The sequence below is a fragment of the Barbus barbus genome (assembly GCF_936440315.1).
Source record: "Barbus barbus genome assembly, chromosome: 10".
Taxonomy (NCBI): domain Eukaryota; kingdom Metazoa; phylum Chordata; class Actinopteri; order Cypriniformes; family Cyprinidae; genus Barbus; species Barbus barbus.
In genome coordinates, this window is record NC_136738.1 from 5,599,708 (window position 1) to 5,615,907 (window position 16,200).

At 38.8% G+C, this 16,200-nt stretch overlaps 2 protein-coding genes across 4 annotated transcripts in view; one reads left to right on the plus strand and one right to left on the minus strand.

Moving 5' to 3' along the window:
- The window catches only part of LOC306875998 (TSC22 domain family protein 1-like), a 45,066-nt gene extending 35,691 nt beyond the window's left edge, over positions 1-9,375 (plus strand). Inside the window, exons 1-3 of one of the 3 annotated variants that reach the window (XM_079426882.1) lie at positions 2,815-3,353; positions 7,064-7,115; positions 8,055-9,373. In XM_079426882.1, the coding sequence (XP_079283008.1) occupies positions 3,268-3,353; positions 7,064-7,115; positions 8,055-8,315 (399 nt within the window). In that variant the 5' untranslated portion in view covers positions 2,815-3,267 and the 3' untranslated portion in view covers positions 8,316-9,373. Of the gene's footprint in view, positions 1-2,814; positions 3,354-6,316; positions 6,702-7,063; positions 7,116-8,054 lie in introns of those variants that run through there. The other 2 variants (XM_079426881.1, XM_079426880.1) reach the window with 2 other exon arrangements.
- Positions 9,376-9,396: 21 nt separating this feature from the next.
- Positions 9,397-13,598, minus strand: LOC306875999 (stress-associated endoplasmic reticulum protein 2). The gene is made up of 3 exons (XM_079426883.1): positions 13,321-13,598; positions 10,547-10,619; positions 9,397-10,442 (listed from the first exon to the last, which is right to left on the minus strand). Exons 1-3 carry the CDS (start codon positions 13,402-13,404, stop codon positions 10,402-10,404), a joined length of 198 nt encoding a protein of 65 aa, XP_079283009.1. The 5' UTR covers positions 13,405-13,598; the 3' UTR covers positions 9,397-10,401.
- Positions 13,599-16,200: the final 2,602 nt, after the last annotated feature.

The following is a 16,200-nucleotide window of genomic DNA, read 5'->3' on the forward strand; positions in this document are numbered from 1 at the left end:
CACTCGATCAGCCCCAACAAACTGGAGCTTAACCGCACCATCAATGGCTGTTTGTCTCCCAACAGTCTTCAGTGTACTACTTCTGAAGTGTTCTCTTGAGAAAAGGGCTCTTATACAGCGGCAAATCCATTAATGATACAATATATTGCGTGCAAAGGTGCTATAAGTATCACACAATGCAAAATAAAACGACTGCGTGAATTCCCAGAGTCTAACGTCTCGACAGTGCCTCGTCTGTCACTTTATATAAAGGCTACAGTGCTTCCAGACAAAAGGAGAGGGTGGACCAGTGCAGATTTGGTGCGTATAACTGCGGCGAGGGAAGAAGGCTTCTACTATTCTAGCCGCAGGCCTTCGTGCTTTCTGTAGTGGAAATGACTTCAATGAATCATCCTGGGCCTTTTCTGTGCCTGTTTTGCTTTTGGGCTAATCCTGATAATTCCAGATTTCACTCCACATTACTTATACCTGTTTCTTTTGTGTGCAAACTACTAGCACAGTTACATAACTGTAAATGCACGAGGAGGTTGTCAACCGTTCACACTTCCCTAAACGCTGGAGGAACGCGCCACTCGACGGAAAATAAAACCCCGACTCACAAACCTGTGGGACCAACCGAAGCAACTATTGTTGCATTTTCCATTTTAAAAGGCACATTACGCCTATAATCGCTGCTAAAAAAACATTTCATTAGGAGTGAATGGTGGAATTTTTAAATGCACGGCTGTCTCTTCTTAGAAAAGCACTACCGTATTAAGTCATACTGCGCAGTAAATGCACACATGCTGCTTTTCTTGCTCATGGAGTGAAACTTGCTGAGGTTGTCCAGTCTATTCCGTGTGTGCTGCACTGTCAGTGTTGGAGCTGGAGAATACAGGATGAAGCTCTGTTGTGCAACCTGCTGCTGTCAGCCCAATTGGCAAAATGGCACTTTCTCACGCAGAGTGGAAACGTGGCCTTCATTTGTTCGTGTCGAAATCCCACAATGTGATCTCACCGATATTCCAGCTGTACCACAGGTTTATGAGATGTGCCTCTCGACGAATTCTCAGTCGTGCAAATTTCAGTGTACTTGCATAATGATTGTTTTTGGTCAATTTAGAATGCCAACTTGTATAGCAGTATGCAGGGTACACATTCAAAGTCCTGATTTGTTTCAAGTTGGTGGACAAATCCAGGCATTGTGTTGAAATCTGGCAAAATCATAAACCAGGTTCAGGTTGAAGACTATGTGGAGAATGCCAGCTGCACTCTGACTCTCAGATAAGTTACAGACGCTGAGGGTGGCCGGTTGCCTAGTGGCTGTCTAAATGCACTATTTGAAACATGTAACCTTTCTATAAATTTTGGGACTCGTGAGTCTCGGGAGCTGCTGACGGCAGGGCTTCTGTAAGCAGCCGTCCTCATCTGCAGCTCCTGCACAGCTGTTTAAACAGTCTCCATTTCAGCCCAACTCTCTACGAAACTCTCCAAGCGCTTATTCAAATCATGTTCTCCTATTATACATGTAAATATTGAGGCTGGCCAGTGGCTATGGGCTGTCATGATTACGAAACTTGCTGCCGATAAATGGTCACTCATGTCACTTGCAGCGCAAACTTAATACACATACGGCTTTCACACACACACCGTTTATTTACAATGAATTTAAACAGACAAGGTGTATGATTTCCTGTAAGGCTTTAAACGTATGTTAATCATGGTAGATTTGCCTGAATATCAGTTTAATTAATTTTAATGTTTGAACTAATTCTTGTTCTTAATGATATTTAGTTTCTTGTTAATTGTTATATTAAAATGATTTTATTTAAATAAATTATTAAACACCGACAGCATTGTTTTAAAAATATTATTATTTTTTCTTTGAAAATTAAAATTTTTGGAAAGCACCACCATGTTTATATGGTATCTGGTAATGGCCAAGAATGTTAAATGTTAAAAATGCAAAAATGTTAAAAGGAGAAACCCATACTGCATCATGTGCATAATGTATTATAATAATGCAAGCTGCGCTGTGGATTTGAAATGAACCGTATTTAAAACATGCCTACTTGAAGGTCATATGGAGTGCACTCATAACACACTAGAAACAGAGACAAATGCACCGCAATTTTCACTCAAAAATTGCTAGAAAAAATGGCAATGAAACGGCAAGTAACAGAATTAAACATTTTAAGTAGAAAAGCTGAAATAGTATTTTTGTTTTGTAAAATGTTTTTAGTTTCAAAAAATAATTTAAAGATTTCTTTAGTTCTATGAAAAAGAAGTGCTGAAATATATATAATTAACGCGACTCAAATTTAAAGAGCGGTGATTGTGAATATATTGCCGACTAGTGTGATCAGCTGATTATGTAATCGGCCACAGGCCTATTGAAATGTGCTTTATAAATAAACTTGCCTTGCCTATTGTAGACAGTGTAATGCACTGATTTTAAATCCAAAAGGAAGTCATCTTTCCAGTATGATAGTTTTAGATTCTGAAATATTATGAAAGCTTGATTTAATGTCTCTGAGCTTCATTCAGTCAAGTCAAGTATTCATTTTCATCAGCTGTTTGTAGCCCACAGAAAGACACGTAAGCACAGGAGCCTCAGTGCCATTCAGAGCTCTCACTGTGTGTTATTTGAACAGGTAAAATCCCTGCCGTTGTTGGGATCCGTATTGTTTTTTTACTGCGAGCAGCCTAAGCTGCAGAGACGTGTGTGCGTTTCACCAGCCGCACACGCTGTAAGCCTGAATCAGGCTACGATACTGATGAGAAGTGACAAGATAAGTCCCGGCTCAAGTGCAGGGGCCCGTCTCTTCTCTCCACAGGGGAGAAATGCACGCTTCTGTGCCGGGAAAAGAAAAGAGGGGAAAAAACACGGGGACAGGATAGCCGTTGAGGGTTGTGAGGACGGCAGGCTCCCCAAGAGCATGGGTGCGTGCGAGAAGCCATCATTGGGAATATTTTAATCTCTGCTGCTGGTTTATGTAACAGTCACGTGACCCATCAATGACGTGACATCACAGCTTGCCCTACTCTTGTTTTCACTCAATCGTTCACCAATCTCCCTGTAAGATGCACAAAGGCAGTACGGGGGACAGGACCACTGAGCGTTTACCAGGCCTTGTGATTGTTTAGCCTTTGCTACTGCTGGAGAAGAGAAAGGGAGCGAAACAGTAGCCATGCCTCTTTGTGCATGTGCTCGTCTGAGTGTGTTTGAGCTGTGTGAGGAATAGAGGAGCAAGTTCTGTGTTTGAAGGACCGCTGATTGACACATCAATGAGACAAACAGTCCTCCGAGTTCACGGCCGAGACGAAATGGCCATGAAGCTATTGTTCTGGGAGTTAGAGCAGCATTTGAAAAGGTAAAGTGTGTTTTACACTGCCTGGACTTAAATCCGCATACAGCATTTTCTGTTCATGTGCTTTATTTGGAAGATATTTTAGATGTGGAAAGATTGAAAATGCATGCAAATGCATTTGACGTCTTGAATGAAAGGTATGGCTCTATTTCTTGGATAGTCTCAGGAGGTCTTTGTTCCTCTGAGCATAATATGTGTGTCAGATTAATCTGCTCATTTTAATAAGGAGATCGTGGTCAGATCGTGTTTGTACATTACATGTAGACAAAAATACAGGAAATCAAAGTACATTTTGAGTTACAGAAAGAAGTGTTTTTAGTTCCAAATAGTATTTGGTGCTTTTGACGTTCTATGCATCTCCAGAATTGTATTATTTCCTGTCAGATGTCATTTGATCTCTGTTGGAATGATTTAATTTTAAAACGACTTGTATTGCTTTCAAGTTCATGCATTCCCTGGGAATCGAACCCATGATGTTTCTACTGCCATGCTCTGCTGTTTGACGCTACGTTTACACTAGTACATTTTCGTTTTAAAACGCGTAACTTTTGCTACGGTTACGCCTGTCGTTTACACAACTCTGCCGCTTTCGAGACTTTTGAAAACGCTGCAGACCCCGTTTTAGTTTGAAAACTCTGGGGTTGCGTTTCAGTGTAAACGGAGTAAAATGGAGACTTTTGAAAACGATAGCGTGGCTGCCCACATTCGCTCTGCCTATCTTTGACGACCATGTAAACAGTAACATCATGCTCATTGTTGTACGCATAGATATGTATAGGTAGATGCCCCATTCGACCGCTACAAGAAAAAAAACCCAGCGAATCTACCTATACATATCTATGGGTACAACAATGAGCATGCTGTTATTGTTTACACGGTCGTCAAGGATATGCAGAGCGAATGTGGGCAGCCACGCCATTTTAAAACGAAAATGCACTAGTATAAACACGGCCTGAGCTACAATCAAACTTCTGGTATAAATGATAGATGGATGATTTGTTCTGTGGAGCATTGCACCACGTTTCTGGACAGAAGCTTCTTTATCATTTAGAACTTGTTCATGTTCACTGTGCGAGTCCACATTGTCCAGAAAACCTGTTTCTGGTCCAGGCAGGTCTTGAAATTTGTGTCTCATCTTCAGGTACGTAGCTGGAGTTGTGCACCATGGCCTTTTTAATTGTGGCTGTGACTGAGATGGCGAACGGCGCACAAAGACGTCCGTAAATAAGTAGTGTTTGAGCGCTCTGAATGGTGGTAGTGTGAGGTCAGGTCATGGACGGCAGAGGTATATTTGGACTCCGTAATTGCTTAAATCCACTTCCAGTCAAAGAGCCTGGAACAGCTAACAGCATCCTGAGCTGCTTAAGTTTGGGCTTCTTTTGGTGTGCCCCTGCAGCACTTAATAAGTGTAATAGGATAAGTGATCTATTTTTACTGTATGCAAGTGTACACTTGATTGAAACGTTTCAGCGGTGCTGAACCCCACTCATGCTTTCAAAGCTTTGTCAATCATGAGCAGGACGTAAGCAATGCTTCCGAAGAAAAGAGGATATCAGTTGTCATTTTGCAGGAAATGATGTGCTCCAATGAACGCAATGAAGCATTCCTCTGCATTTACGGGGTGGGTAAACCACCTTTATTAAGGTTTGTAATAATAATGCCAAAGAAACCCTTTCAAGGTGATACACCGTTTATTTTGTAATCATATCCAGCTGATTGAAAAACTGAATATATCCTCATATCTCTAGATTAAACTGAGATTATTTTTGGAGTTTCTCTTATCCAATTCATCCACCTAATCTGCTTCGCTATTCCTGTAAATACAGTTTAGTTGCAATATAACAATTATCAACAGATCTTTGCTTCGATATTGTGATGTACATTCGAATGAAATGGATTATGGAAGAGTCATCGCTTGTTTGGATGGATGTCTGAATGCGAATCTTGTTAAAATTTAAAAAGATAACAAATATTTCATTTTGAGATGTACTATAATTTCGTCATCAAAGATTGTCCTTAGTTTGATAATTTCTCTTCTGTACTCTGAGCCTTGCAAACCAAACACATGTGCATGCTCAAATAATATGAAGCACGCTGATGTGTAGTTAAACACATTAATTAAAGCTCACATGAGATTAGTTAGCTGCACCTAAATCATAGGGGGCTGAGTTTCATCTAAACATGCTGGAGATGCTTTCTGCTTTAGGATCTGAGCTTTCAGTCACGGGTCCACATACCCCTGGAGGGCCATGAACACAGAAAACGAGTGTACAGATAATATGTATATTTCAAAATGTATTGCTAAATGGGGTGCATTAATCTGTTAAATTTCTAGTTAGTATTCAAAGATAACAATAAATAATTTAATCTGCATTATACTGGATTTAGATTTTTTTTCCATGTAATACAAAAAATGACACTTCTCCCTTTAAAATGTATTAATTTTTATGAAGTTATGTAGTTTCAGGACTAAAATGTATCCTTAATTTATATAAAAAAAATCTCTGGGATGGCTCCTTGCATGTTTTAAAGGTTAAAACTCCTGTTTTTAGGGATTCACTCCACTGCAGTTCCGCTGTTTGCCGATAAGCGGCGACATGTAAACATTGTGTTTAAAGGCATTCCCCTTCAAATAATGTTTTGCTCGTGTATATAATAAAGCAAAACAAACTGCAAAACATTTTTGGTGAAAGTAGTATTTATTTCTTTATTCACAAGGTTATGCAATAACATAACATGAAGAAGCTGCCTGGATTCTGTGGTAAAATATAGATGCTGAGTATTAGAAATGGGCTGTTAAAAGCTGTTGGTGCCTTGAGATTTTTGATGGAAATAACATCAACTCGCTCCAACCGGATTGTCTTTTAAGGCAAATCGAGTTGGAATAAATTATCCAGAGCGAGTCGGAAGAGCGTCAAATGGGGGCGTGGCTGCATATATTAGTCAAATGCATCTCGCTCTCCGCCAATAGCGCGCCGAGCAGCGCTGGTGTGAAATAAATTATGCAAAGTAGCCCAGGCTGCAGATATTCACCAGCGCAGAGATGAGCTGACCTTGGAGTTTCTTTGTGCTGCGGCACTGGATGTACGGTCTCCTGTTAAAGCGAGCTTTTCTGCTGGGAGTCACGGCACAATATTCCTGCAAACGCACACAAAGGATGTAAAGCACCAGAGGCTGTAGGAAGGACACGCGTTCGCTTCCCTGCGCGATTTCTTATGGACGCAATAGCATGAATTCTCCATGCTATTCCGTGGCGATGGATCTTGGTGTTTGTCAGTTTAGAAATTTCTCAATATCTTTCCTCTCGTCGTTGTTGGGGACTGAGACTTCATCCGTCAAGCTCGACAATAGGTAAAATGTCAGACTTGTGTTCGTAATAAACCGTCAATAAGCTAAAGCTCATGCATGAGAGCTTACTTTCTGTGCAAAATACGAGCGGGTCATTTAATATTATAGCTGAGCGTTTTAACGCTGGTTTGTAGTAAAAAAAAAAAAAAAAAGCCCTCCTAGTCCTGCTCTTTCAGTTCACTCAGAGATGGTCCTGAAGGTAGCTTTGGATATATAAAACGTACCTTTCTGAATAAATAGTCGTGTTCTGGAGATTTCCATAGTATGTTTTCGATATTTCATGTGTTTGTGACGATATTTAGTTGACGTTGCCATAGTTTCTTGTGTGTTGCTGGTGAAGTAACGACTTTCTCTTTCCCTCACAGCTCATCGGGTGCCAGTGTTGTGGCCATAGACAACAAAATTGAACAAGCGATGGTAAGTCACCCTGCCTTTCCCATCATAAACATTGCATATCCGAACAGATATTATGTTTACATGCCGTCAGCAGGCTGTCGAGTTGCATCAGTGTCGCTGGAATGAATTATGTAACGTTAATCATTATTAAATGATCTGTCATTGTGACAGCGTCGATGTTTTCATTGTTCGTTCGCGCTAGTCTAAGTTTAGTTTAAAGTAAAAAGTTAATAAAAAAAACGAGCGAAGCGTTTGGTGTTTGTTTGCCGACTTGCCTGGGGATTTGACTGCGTACTCACGCGATCTGTGCGCCTTGTTACTGTTGCTAGGCAAACCCCAAAGCTTTTACACCTAGTTAAAAATATCTCTGCTTCTGATTGGCTTGATGCGCTGTGGGACGGCCATTTTGTTGGTTTGGTGACGGCATAAAGAGAGGGAGGGATTGTGGGAAGCAAGTAGGATGCAGGTTAGAGATTTTCAAGGCTTTACTTCAAATGGTGAACGCAGCATCTCACAGTAGATCGGTGTTTTTGACCCTGGAGCACACAACCAGTCATAAGTCGCTGGGGTATATTTGTAGCAAGAGCCAACAACACATTGTATGGGTCAAAATGATCGATTGTTCTTTTATGCCAAAAATCATTAGGATATTAAGTAAAGATCATGTTCCATGAAGATATTTTGTACATTTCCTATCGTAAATATATCAACTTAATTTTGGATTAGTAATATGCATTGCTAAGAACTTCATTCAGACAACTTTAAAGGCAATCCAGATTTCAGATTTTCAAATAGTTATATCTCGGCCAAATATCGTCCTTTCATAACAAACCATACGTCAATGGAAAGCTCATATATTCAGCTTTTTTCATATGATACATGTAATAAAATGAATCTAATACACATGTTTTGGTTGGAGTATATTTTAGGTTTGAAAATAACACTGTTGTCCGCTTTCAGGATCTGGTGAAGAGTCACTTGATGTATGCTGTCCGTGAAGAGGTGGAGGTGTTGAAGGAACAGATTAAGGAACTGATTGAGAGAAACTCTCAACTGGAGCAGGAAAACAACCTCCTGAAGAACCTGGCCAGTCCGGAGCAGCTCGCACAGTTCCAGGCGCAAGTCCAGAGCGGCTCGCCACCGCCGTCATCCACGCAGGGAGCGCAGCCGCCCGCTCCGCCGGCCCAACTCGCAGCACAGAACTCAGGCCCATCGGCGTAGCACCCGCCGAAAGTTCCTGTTAAGGGCGACGAGTGGCTCCAGACGCAAAGGAAACAGACTGAGCAAACATGCCTCACTCACATGTTAGACTGACAAAATTTGCACACCTTTCAAAACTTGACAAATGTCGTACTGAGGTGATTTATACACCAGTGACAATCCAGTTGGCTGAGGCGGGACGTTGCCAAAATCCGCAGAATGTGATTGTCAGGAAGAAAACAATCCTAGAGGACGCGATATAAAGAATCACTGTGCCTGTGTCTAAACTCCCGATTGGTTTTCAGTCGTGTCTCCCTTACCTTTGTAGTGTACATGCTGACCGCGGTCTTTTTAGACTGCAAGCTTCTAATAAAGCAAGCACTTTTATGGTGACGAATGTGATGAGACTTTGAAGAGCTGCCGATCTGTGCCCCAGCTGGCATGGGGAAGGCAGATGCGTTGACTTCCATAGTTGCATTGGTGTAATCATGACACTTTTTTTTTTGGAATGAAGAAAACGAGGAGGTATGATGCTTCAAATCCTCATTCGTTCTCTGTGCGGTGAGAATGGCGGATGAGCTGAATTGAGAGGTGGACAGACTGTATATTATTGTATGATTAGTGTAAGTATTTTGTAAAATAGCGATATCATGTGAAGCGGTTAAAGAGACACTATATAGGTTGTACAGATTAAAGGTAGTTGGCTTACCCAAGAGACATCATCCTTCTTTTTTTAATGCTGTTAAGCAGGATCGGTCTTACAATATTTATCTGACAAATGGAAACTACTCATCTAACACCTACTGTACACTACTTTGTTCCCTTGAGATGATTTTGAAGTATTACACCCATGTGATTTCTGTTTTCGGTTTGGACAGTGAAGTATTCTCTATCCGTCTTTTAACTTACAGTTACTCTTGACTATCATATAGCTGACATGGATTTGCAATGTGTACAACTCGTATGCTTATGTTCTGTGCATGTTCTCAAAACCAGGAGATAAGTTGTAAAATACTGTAATTGCACTTGCCAGTTGCACTTCACAACTCTCAATAAAGTCATGTTTGTGAACACCATTGAGAAGTCCTTGAGATGCTCATCTGTAGCAACATGAAAAATCGGTTTACTTAAAAGACATGATTAAGACAGACGAATAGACATATCTTTTACATACTGGCAAACGTCTGAGTGTAACTGATTATCATAAAATTAAGTATTAATAATGAATATCGTCATATATCACTTTAAAACTCAAATGAATGTACTGTATGGATGAGTCTTTCATTCTGATCATAAAACAGGGTTAATTTTCAGTTCAGCATTACTATGAGAAGTTAATCAAATTGGATTATTTTGTTGGTCTTCATAGGACTGTTCATAATTTAATCTTAAACTGTAAAGTGCATAAAGGCTATATATGGATAGGAATCTAAATAAGTCCCTTATTATGACTCTAAAATTCTAAATATTGAATTTAAAGTAACCGCTTTCTTTACTCTATCCATGTTTTCTTCTAGACTACAAAGCTAGAAAACTGCTGTTCAATGAATAAGGATCAAAACTCAACAAAGGTTGCAGATTGAAATCCAGATGACCCATAAGTTTCATAAAGATCTCTGATTGTTATCAGCTCCAAGTAGGACTGTCTATACAGTTAAGTGTTCTGTCTGCTAGTTTTACACAACAAATGTACATTTTTACATTATCTGTAACATTCATGAAAGTTCACATTAAAAAAAAGAACAGAAACTTAATTGGTTTTGAAAAAGCTAAACGCGTATGAGTCATTATCCAAATGTGTTTGACGTTTATTTGAAAAAGGCTCACGCAAACACGGTTAAATAGATCATGGCAATCATAAATAAATATGACAAAAATGATAAGATGTGTCGACAACAACAATGGTTTTGTAGAAAAGCATGTGCTCCCTTCATCCAGGGACACTGTAAACGTGTGACAATGTCATGTTTGTACACTAGATCCAGCTCAGCATACAAGCCTCTGACCCACAAACAGGATTTCACCTATCAGTCTTCCTTTAGATTGCATCCAGTCACCCAAAAATCTCATTCAGATGTAGGACAGGGAACGTGAGGAACGCTGGGACTCACATTCCCATTCGGATGCTCTGAATTATCTGAAAGATGGCTGAAAACAAAAAAAACAAATACATATTCAGTTTATTAATACAAAAAACGGGACGCTTAATAGCAACCAGCAAACTGTATATTAAAATACAAATGTAATATTACCTGATCCACAAACAACAAATACAAAGAGTGCCAAAAGCCATGGCCCCACCGGATATTTCTCCTCCTGTGGTCGCTGGAACAGGAAAGTCAAAGTGTTTCATAAACAAAATATAGTCTGGAATGTCTACAGATAAATCTGTTTACACATGACACAAATGTCTACATAGTGTCACAGTAACAAAAAGAAAACAAACACCTGAATACTTTTTCCTGTGCTGTGTTTGTCTATACACAAAATACTATATTTACATTTTTTTATTTATTAATTTTGTTTTGCATGCTATATTATTTTACTATATATATATATATACCGTATATGTGTGTGTGTATGTTTATGTGGTTTATGAGGACACAAATTTGTATAATGACATAGGTATTACAACAAGAAGGTAATTTATGAGGACATTTTCAGTGTCCCCATAATTCAAAAAGCTTATAAATCATAAAGAATTAGTATTTTTTTTTTAATCTAAAAATGCACAAAGTTTCCTGTGAGGTAGGTTTAGGTGTAGAGTTGGTGGCAGGGTGATAGAAAAATTGGTTTGTACAGTATAAAAACCATTACGTCTATGGAGAGTCCCCATAAACCATAAAAAAAAAAAAAAAAAAAAACCAGGTGTGTGTGTGTGTGCACATTTGGTAAAGTTTCAGTAGTGACATTGTTTTTTTGGTTGTTATTCTCTAAAATTTTCACTACCGAAACAGTCACAACCAAGACATGTCGGCATTGTTTCGATAGTGACACCACATAATTCTTTATTGGGGGAAATAAACAAAATTTTAGTACACTTATGCAAATTGTTCGTATTTTAGTATGTTTTAGTAGTTTTTTTAAATTCTGTAATTTGATGTGGTCGCTACCAAAACATTACTGTCACTACCGAAACATGGGATGTTCTGTCAAAAATAAAGTGCACTGAATTATCAACTAAGATGTTATGAAAGTGTTTGGTTGAATGCATATTCAAACTAATGACTTTGTAAAAGGCATAACGTTGATCATACTGTTTTCAAAGAAAGACTGGATTCAAAATATTCAATTACACTTGAAATAATGATAAAATTATCATTGTTATTGATTTGCCTCCAAAACAATATAATAAAATAGCAAAACATATATTTACAAGGTAGATGTAAACAAACTCTTAATAGGACAGTATAGCCCTTCTTAAATTATACCCTATATTATTGTGTTTTGGCAGTGACAAATTTGGGGGGGGGGGGGGGGGGGGGATTCCAAAACTTTCTGAAAATACAATATGTGACCCTGGACCACAAAACCAGTCTTAAGTCGCTGGGGTATATTTGTAGCAATAGCCAAAATACATTGTATGGGTCAAAATTATCCAATTTTCTTTTATGCCAAAAATCATTAGGATATTAAGTAAAGATCATGTTCCATGAAGATACACTATATAGCCAAAAGTATTGGGTCACCCCCTTCTAATGAACATGTTTGACGACTTTAGTCATTTCTATGAGTACAAATTGGTGTTTGGTGATGAGTTTTTGGCTCAAGGTCTGCATATAAAGTCACACCAGAGGTGTTCAGCTGGGATCAGGACTTGGCTTTCTGCAGTTCTTCCACACTGACTGAATCAATCATGTCTTTTTGAACCATGCTTTATACACAGAGGCACTGTCATGTTAGACTAGAAAAGGGTCCTGTTCAAACTGTTGCTATAAAAGCACACAATTCCCTAGAATATCATTATATGCTTAAACATTACTAAAGTAGTCAAACATGTTCATTAGAAGGGGGGTGACCCAATACTTTTGGCAATACAGTGTATTTAGTGAATTCCCTACCGAAAATATATCAATACTTTTTTTTGATCAGTAATATGCATAGCTAAGAACTTCATTTAGACAACTTTAAAGGTGATTTTCTAAGTATTTTGCACCCTTAGATTCCAGATTATTCCAGATAGTTGTATCTCGGCCAAATATTGTCCGATCCTAACAAACCATACATCAATGGAAAACTTATTTATTCAGCTTTCAGCTGATGTAGAAATCTCAATTTCGAAAAATTGACAATTATGACAGGTTTTGTGATCCAGGGTCACATATGAGAATGTATACCAAATTATACAATTTGCATACATACAAAATTTGAGGAAAAAGACACATTTTGTTCAAGATCATTCAAAATTTGAGGAAAAAGACACATTTTGTTCAAGATCATTCAAAATTTGAGGAAAAAGACACATTTTGTTCAAGTCCAACTCTGACTTTGAACAAATTGTGTAGAATGGCCCATATTCTGGACGTTACACGTCGACAATTACCATTATTAACTTATACTTCATCATGGGATCTTCATCATGCATTAACTCTTGAACAAAATCACAGCAAATGATTTGATTGACGCCTGTGGCAGGTGATGTGACCCAGTTAAACTGCACCTTTACCAGGGAGGGTCAGCAGTGGTCAGATTAGTTAAGTGCATCTGTGGCCATGGCAACAACATAGGCGTCAACGTTAGCTAAATCTGGTTTACATCATGCTTATCGACTCATATTGAGCAGATTGTGATTATGTAAAACAATAGCGCGTTTACGTCTCATGCGAATTAACCCTAATTTAAGATGATCCCCGATACCAAAAAGAATTAGGTGGAGAATTAAGACTTACACTCGCCCTGTATGATAAATCAGCATCGTTAAAAACCGACGATTGCCCCAAATCATGCACGCAAAAACGAGATCCACACAGAAAAGACACGATCTCCATTCATTTGCATGTATACAGACGACAAATGACAGTCTTACCAGGGTCTTCGCCACGTTCCCCCTCTGAGTGATGTTTTTGCTGTGCTTCTCGTTTGCCATACGGATTCTTTGTTTTGCTACCATCTTCCGACCCAGCGTGTAGGTATAAAACAACCGCTACTGTATATCAAATATAGTATTGCTTTATGTGAGGTGACGCTTCAGTCCCCTTCCCTGCACCTGCTCCCCTAAACCGAGTTATGCGGGACGGAAGTGCGCCTCCATGCAGCCTAATAACGTCTAGAGGGACGCGCTGTGCTCCATCTCCCAGCCCCATTAAACTACCCATATCTTTATTTCTTGCTAATATTTTTGTATTTACAATTGAAGTAAAAACTTGATATATTAAACCCCAAGGTTGATATGACATAAAAAAATAATAATAATTAAATATTATAATAAGTAATAGCCTATGAAATTAAATAAACATGCTATTCCCTGTTGGGAAATCCGGCTGAAACTGGTAGTTGTTTTGGAACATGGAAGTTCCATCTACCTGTTTATTAGCTGATCCAAAACATTAACTAGTCCATAAACCTATACAAATTGGTTATCCAAGATGGCTGGTCTAAGGTGGTCACTAGTTGGCTGAAGCTGCTGTTCAAGGATGGTCATTACTAGTTATTAATTGGTCCAAGACAGTCAGTAGCTGGACCAAGCAGGTCATCATAGCTGTTCTAGAATGGTCATTATAGTTTGTCCAAGATGGCCACTACCTGAACCAAGCTATGGCTTTTCCAGAATGGTCACTAGCTGGTCTAAACTGGATATAGCTGGCCCAAGATGGCCAAAGCTGTTCCAGGATGGTCAGTAGTTAGTCCAAGCTGAGCATAGCTGTTCCAGAAAGGCAATTAGCTTGTCCAAGATGGTCACTAGCTGGACCAGGCTGGTTATAGCAGTTCCAGAATGGTCATTATATGGTCCAAGATTGTCACTGGCCAAGCTGACCATGGGATTTCTAGAATGGCCATTAGCTAGTCCAACCTGGTTATTAGCTTGTCCAAGATGGTCACTAACTGGGCCAAGCTGGCCATTGCTCTTCCAGAATGGATATTAGTTGGTCCAAAATGTTCCAGGATGGCCATAGCTGGTCTAAGATGGTTATATTAGCTTGTCCAAGGTGATCTTGGCTGTTCCAGAATGGTCATAGCCAGTGTTGGGAAGGTTATTTTGAAAATGTAATAGGTTAAAGATTACTAGTTACCTTATAATAAGTAGTGTAACTATTTAAATTACTTTATAAAAATAATGTAACATTGCATTTTGATTACTTTTTGAGTACTTTTCTAAATTTGTAACGAATGTTTTTAACTGTTAATCATTCTGAAACATTTAAACCAGTCAGGGTTAACTTTACAGCAGTACTCAACACTGATTACTATCAGACTTTCAAAATCCTTCATCACTTGAATTTAAGACTATAATAACTTCATTTTAAAGCACAGCCATCACAAAGTCTTTAACATCTCTTTTTATTTTGAGATTGTTCTGATGGTAAATACAGATTTAAAATCAAAAGATATAGTTTAATAGTTATGATACTGTTTTTGAAATCAGATCATGGCTATGAATGGAAACACAGGCATCTAATAATGCTTTGGGGGAAAAAACAAATAAGCATGTTTCTTGTTCTGTTTCCTAAACTCCTGAAACATTGGTGTCTCATATTTTAGAGCAGTCAGTGCAATTTGCAAAAGAAATCAATACAATTTATAGGTGTGTGAAAATATTCAGGTGTAACCCCCTTTGTAATCGTTAAAATTTTCTTAAGAAACTAATTAAATACACATTTTTTTCTCAGTAACTGTAACCGATTACAGTTACATTTATTTTGTAATTAATTACATAATTCCCTTACATGTAACTAGTTGGAGTAACTAGTGACATGTAAGGGAATTACGCAATTAATTACAAAATAAATGTGTTGCAGCACTGCTCATAGCTGGTCTTAAGCTAGATGGTCATTGGTTGTTTGACCAGTTACTATGCTGCAAAAACACATCTTGATCTAGTAAGACTGGCTGGTTTGCTAAAAACCATCTAATAGTTATCAAGTTCCAAAAACCCAGCTACCATCTTAAGCTGAAGTTTCCAGCAGGGATTTCTTCCAATGCTTCCTATCTGATGCTTTGTCTAGTTATCTATCGGCTAGATCTAGTATTCTCATGTAACTTTAAGTTGCAGGGGACTTTCCATTTATTTGTAATTCTTCAGGGAGTGCAGTGCTTTCCCACTGAGTTTCCCCACAACTGTCGAGGTGAATAATGCCCTATTTTTGCTGTATTTTTGAGTCGGTGCCAGTGAATCAGATACGAGGTTGCCTCAGCAATCGGCACAGGTCCTACAAGACGATAAAGCGGTTGCTTAGCAACTGCATCAAGGGGGTTGTGCACAGCAGCGCACACCTTCAATGCCATTGCAGAGAGCTCAGGCTCACATTTCACATTACAGCGCATGTTGTGATGCGGGTCCACGGTGCACTTTCCATTTCTGCTGCATTTAAGGCTCGCCTAGCCATGAAAAATGCCACATTGTGCATATAACTCTGCGGTATTTTGGCTGACATTTTTTTTGAGATCTTCTGACACACATGTATTTGTTTTATCGTTTATGTGCTAATTAAAGACCCTTCGAGCATCAACACAACATTTTAATACAAAAAATATTACTCTTCATTCAGCCTCCAGGACATGGATTATTTTTAAGGATGAAGCCATTATGTTACATATCACAAATGATCTTGTGTACTCAAGGGCATTGACTTTATGCATTCCACTCAAGCTTTACCTTTTAATATGACCACAGCACATACCACAACACTGGAGAACTGAGATGCATATTAAAAGGGAAACCGATCCATAAAAACTGCTTGTAAATAGC

What these genes read in the sequence shown, in the direction of transcription:
- LOC306875999 (XM_079426883.1), bottom strand. Translation starts at nt 13,404, where the DNA reads ATGGTAGCAAAACAAAGAATCCGTATGGCAAACGAGAAGCACAGCAAA. An exon ending in GGAACGTGGCGAAGACCCTG is followed by an intron (nt 10,620 to 13,320) that starts GTAAGACTGTCA and finishes TTCCTGTTCCAG; the next exon opens with CGACCACAGGAGGAGAAATA. An exon ending in ATTTGTTGTTTGTGGATCAG is followed by an intron (nt 10,443 to 10,546) that starts GTAATATTACAT and finishes TTTTGTTTTCAG; the next exon opens with CCATCTTTCAGATAATTCAG.